This window comes from Pteropus vampyrus, unplaced genomic scaffold (genome assembly GCF_000151845.1).
Source record: "Pteropus vampyrus isolate Shadow unplaced genomic scaffold, Pvam_2.0 Scaffold49, whole genome shotgun sequence".
NCBI lineage: Eukaryota > Metazoa > Chordata > Mammalia > Chiroptera > Pteropodidae > Pteropus > Pteropus vampyrus.
Genome location: NW_011888830.1, coordinates 1,172,454 through 1,177,565, shown reverse-complemented (window position 1 = coordinate 1,177,565; position 5,112 = coordinate 1,172,454). Strand labels below are relative to the sequence as shown.

The 5,112-nt window shown below is 51.7% G+C and overlaps 1 protein-coding gene across 1 annotated transcript in view; it reads right to left on the bottom strand.

Annotated features, from left to right (window-relative positions):
- The window catches only part of FRMD4A (FERM domain containing 4A), a 187,828-nt gene that overhangs the window by 53,658 nt on the left and 129,058 nt on the right, over positions 1–5,112 (bottom strand). The window contains exon 12 of the mRNA XM_023530357.1: positions 2,799–2,937. Coding sequence (XP_023386125.1) covers positions 2,799–2,937 — 139 coding nt within the window. The remainder of the gene's footprint in view (positions 1–2,798; positions 2,938–5,112) is intronic.

Below are 5,112 nucleotides of genomic sequence, written 5' to 3'. Positions count from 1 at the left end.
GACAGAGGCACACGCACACACCATGTGGGGGAGGGAGAGAGGAAGGGATTGGTTTTCTTAAACGATTTACATAATGACCCTGAGAGAAGAAAACAACTGAGTGCCAGGGCAAGAACAGAAGCCTCCTTGGCCACCCACCCCTGCTGACTCAGCCACTAGACCGCACTTGTTTCTGGGGTTGATAGGCATCGCCTGGGAGGCCCGGCTTTCCTGAGGCCCTTCACAGAAAGGAATGGTTGGCATGGCCCTGTATAGTAGAGTATGAAGCAACGGACAGGGTGCCAGCCAACACTGGCTGCTCAGAAATTTCTGGAAGCTCTTCATCCCAGGCCTGCCAGCCACCACTCACCAGAGGCCACTCTGCCCACCCAGAGGGATCACCTCCCTGTTGCATAAAGAATGATATTCCGGAAACAAGAGGTGTTGCAGCTGCTAAGAGACATTTTATCACCTGACTTAACTTGGGGGCCTTTTAGAGAATTTACACTAAGTGTCGGCCAGGGAAAGGAGTGTTGGATTCATGATAATAAAAGACTGCACATTATCTCCGAAAGCAACTTCACTAACACTGCGTCTTTGGACCAACCGATCATTTCCGCCAGGAATTTCCCTCCCTGTTCCCTAACTGGGGAAAACAAAGCAAGAGTGATGAAAGCTCCCAGGAAGACAGAGCCCTCGGACTTCCCCCGGGGACAACCTGTCCCTCGCCTATCCCCAGGCTGAGGAACTGGTTCCACGAGAACCTCAAGGTCTCCGAGGCATCTCCGTGAGTCTTCGAATTGGACTGGGGAAAGTTCTCCATCGGGAGCGAGCGGGCACATTTCCTTCGGCCCCCAGGGGCTGCCAGGGGGACGGCTGAAATCTCCCTATTGCTACGGGCATTCGGTTTGGCTTCTTGAAAGACACATCTTGTCAAGAATTGTTCTGTGACCATTACTTTTTGAGGTTTACTTGCTGCCTCTCAGTGGGCTGACCAGTAAGCCTGCTGAACGAGGCTTCTCCGCCTGTGGAGTAAGAGCCTGGGGCTCTAGACCCGAACAGGCCTCCTGAGACATACCTGAGACTTTGAGCAAAAAAATGCACAACAAAACAAAAAACACTCCAAAAAACGCAGCACGGGGGAAGGGGCTCAAACAGCTAATGTACTATCAATCATTAGGGTGAGATAAGCTTGTCCTGTTCCACGTTCTAAGCTGTGGGATCAGTGCACAGGGGGTCTGCCTGCAAGAAGATTTGGCAATGGGGTCCAGGAGGACTGCCAAACTCTCCGCCCTCGCCCAATACTGAACAACAGAATTTGGAATCAAGCGTTCTAAGGTCCTGACCCCAGCTCTTGCCACAGGAGGGCAAAATGCCGACACCCACCCGCTGTCTCAAACTAAAGCATGAGTCAAAACACTCTGGCCCCGATTCTTTGATCTAATCGGGCCTCAGGCTCCCGTGCCAGTGCCCATCACCACCGGCAGAGCTGTGGAATACTCTCACGGTTCCTAACAAAAGAAACGCTCCGCCCTGTGCCCACGCACCCCGGCAAGTGACCAAGCAGGGGCGAGGAAGGAGGCCGAGGAGGACACGTGTGACAGAGAAAGTGACTGCGAAGCCGAAGGCACTGACTCGAAGCCGCATCACAGGCTGCGCTTCCTTTCTTCCTCCCTCTCTGACCTCCCACTGGACGCCGGCTCTCTCCCTCCGTGCCTGTCCCCAAGCCCCAGAAAGAGACACTCCACCCAGACTGAAAATAAGGCCAAAGGGGACGCCGAAAGGATCTGAGAGGCACCCAGCAAACCTGGGGCCCGGGCAGCCGGGATCCTGCCACCTCCCCCCTCCCAAGCACTCACACAATGGGATGCACTTCCCACGGTGGCTGTACCCAGCAGGTACCCAGTAGGCCAAGGGCGGTCTCCTCTCTAGCTCTGTGTTCCACTCCCAGCCCCGCCCCAAGGCAGCAGGATCTGGAGAAGGGTGCAGAGCCCATCTCAATAGGCTCTTGGCCTGAGGGGTAATGAACGGGAGCGGCTTTTAGGGGAAGGCAAGGGGAGCACGGCAGACAAAGCTGGAGGAAGAGGGGGCCGTGTGTTGACACAGGCGGTGTGTGAACCAAGGAGCCGTCATTCCACTCACAGAAAGTGCACAGGGTGCGTCTGGAGTGGGGCTGGGTCCAACCCCCCTCGAAGGATGGCTGTTTACCTAGGCCCCAGGCTCCAGGTCTACCTGAGGGAAACGGGGTTGTTGCCTTTTATTTTTATTTTTTCCCATGTTTCCAGTTTTGCCTTTTTAAAAAAACGAAGCTGGCAGTTGGAAAAGCCTGGAGGGTTTTCACAGCAATTATCCTCAACAGCTAGGAGGTATCTATTAGTTGAGAACGGTGGTTACTTTTTTTTTCTTCTCCTCCAAACAGAAAACAATATGCCACTGTTTGAACACCAGGAAGGGCCTGGCCTGCTTGCTCCTAAGAAGAGGTTCTCGAGGGTCAAAACCATGGTCGGAATTCCTCAGGAATTCCTACCTGGCTGGAGTCGACGGCCTGAGTGGCTCCGGCTGTGGTCAGGCCAGAGCCCCTTGACCAGCTGCAAGGAACGTGCCCTCTGAAAGAACTGGTCTCATTCCTCCTATGGCTCTGAAGGCAGGTGTGTGCCTGTGCACATCTCAGGACAAGGGACACAGTGCCTCCCTGCCCACCCAATCCTCAGTCCCTAGACAAAGAGGACAATATCCGGACAAGGGCCCGTGTCTGCCCTCAGCTTGGTGCAAGGTGTGGTCACGGCAGAGCCCCTCCCAGCCCCAGGACAGAGACCTACCTTGCTCTGCTTCCTGTCCAGATAGAACTGGTGCTGGCTAATGGCCATAGCCCAGATGGATTTGATCAACGCTGGGCACGCGTACCACGTATGCACCGCGATGCCACTGTGTCCAAACGTCCTCCTTGTCACAGAAGCCCTGGAAGGCAAGACTCAGAAGGATCAGCCGTGTCTGTGATGAACTCCAGGGATCGGCTTTTACTGAGAACCCGCTGGCTCCTAAATGCCCTGACGTGGAGGTGGCAGATGAGCACACGGACATGCACACACACTCTCTCTTTCTGTCTCTCACAGGTAAACTGGCTACCAAAGGACATTTTACATGACTTTTTAAATAAAAATTGTATTTAAGGTACACAAGATGACTTGACATACTTGTACATAATGAAAGGATTGCAGTCAAGCTAACCAATATATCATCTCATCACATGCTGACTACTTTTTGGTGTGTGTGTGTGATGTGAATACCTGAAACCTACTCTCTCAGCACATTTCCAGGATACGATGCGGCATGATTAACTGTCGCCGCCACGCTGTCCGTCAGATCTCCGGCCTTACTCATCCTGTATCTGCCACTCAGCACCGTTTGACTGACATCGTCCCGTTTCCCCGCCTCCTCCTCCCTCCATGTGTTCAACTTTGTTAGATTCTACTTGTGACATCATGCGGCTCCTTTCTTCTGTGTCTGGCTGATTTCACTTAGGATAATGTCCTCCCGTTTCATACATGTTGTTGCACATGGCAGGACCTCCTCCTTTTTTGAGGCTGAATAATATTCCGCTGCGTAAAAACATCACAATTTCTTCATTCATTCATCTGTCAATAGACACTTAAGTTGTTTCCATGTCTTGGCTCCTGTGGATAATGTTAATCATTTGATTTACTGGCTCCTTGGGATTCAGAATTGGACCAAGCCTCAGCCTTGTCTGAAGATGGGTCGTTCTAGGTCATAGCTCTTGGCATTGGGCCAAGACAAACTTCAGAGACAGGAAAAGCCTTTGACAATGTCCTTTAAGTAGGCAATGCTGCCTGCTGTGAAGGATGAGCAGATTATCGGCGGATGGCCCCAGGCTACCGCCTCTGGGAAATTGGGAGGGAATCCAGACTTATGTTACTCTAAATGTTCCTTGAAAGAGCTGGTTGCCAATTTCAATACACTCAGAGGATGGAGAGAGTATAAAGAATCGCGAGAGGGAAGGCAGAAAGAAATGAGCCTAGTCAACCCCTCCCCATCACCCCAACTCCACATACACCTTCACAGAGGGGATACCGAATGCACAGCAGACTTAAAAAAAATGAAAGTTGAAACACAGGTCCCAACACAATTCACATCCACGGCATTGGGGAAAAAAGAGCTATATGATAATGTTCTCATTGAAGTATGTTTCATAAGACAAGCAGGTTATTAAGCGAGTGAGATCTAAGGACATGTGTTTGCGTGTGCGTGTGCGTGTGTGTGTCGTGTGTGTCGTGTGTGTCGTGTCGGGCAAGGTGCTGGGTCAGTGGGTGGGGTCTGGGGCATCTAACGTGTATGCCAGAAGAAAATGTGTGTTCTCAAGATTAAGATACCTAATTTGGAAGAAATGGGGTAGCCATGACTTCTGAATAATTATATGTACTTTTTGTGGCACATTTGCCCTTGAAAGAAATTTGAAGCTGCTCCCGTCACCTTCCCTTGGGGCCTAAAGATTTAATGGTGGTCTCCTTCAGACCTACTTCTGAGAAGAAGTTCGAATCTGGTGGTTGGTGATGCTGATTCCAGGAGGGGTCTTCCACTCCTTGGTTAAAACAGAAGAAAAAATGCCAGCACACAGTTGGAAAAGGAGCCGGCGAGAGTGAGGAAGAAACCCCCCCAGCTTATCCGTAGATTTAAAAAGAAACCGTGACCTGAACCCTCACTTTGGCTTCCGTGACAATGGCTGCTCCTGGGAGTAAATGTCTATTTTTTTTCCTCCCAGAAAAGCTGAATTAGAAAGGAAAAGTAACTTGGAATGTATCTTCGGGGCAGCAGGGAGAGCTGCAGCAGGCTAGGTGCTTCTACTTCCCAGGTGGCGATGGAGGAAGAGTTAAGAGGCTTTCAGGTCTGGATGGTTCCAGGTGGCCCACAGGGGCGCCTGAATCGGACCCTCTGAGAGTTTTCCCCCTGCCCCATGAGTAATCGATCTCTTCTCCACATCTTTCCCTTCAGGCTCTTCCCACTTTTCTGTTTTGCCTAAACCTCAGAAACCGTGTTCCAGACCTGGGGACCGCAGATAACCGTGCTGGGCGTCCGGTTAGGGCGCAGGTGCAGGAGAACCGGTCCTCCCCGCGCCCA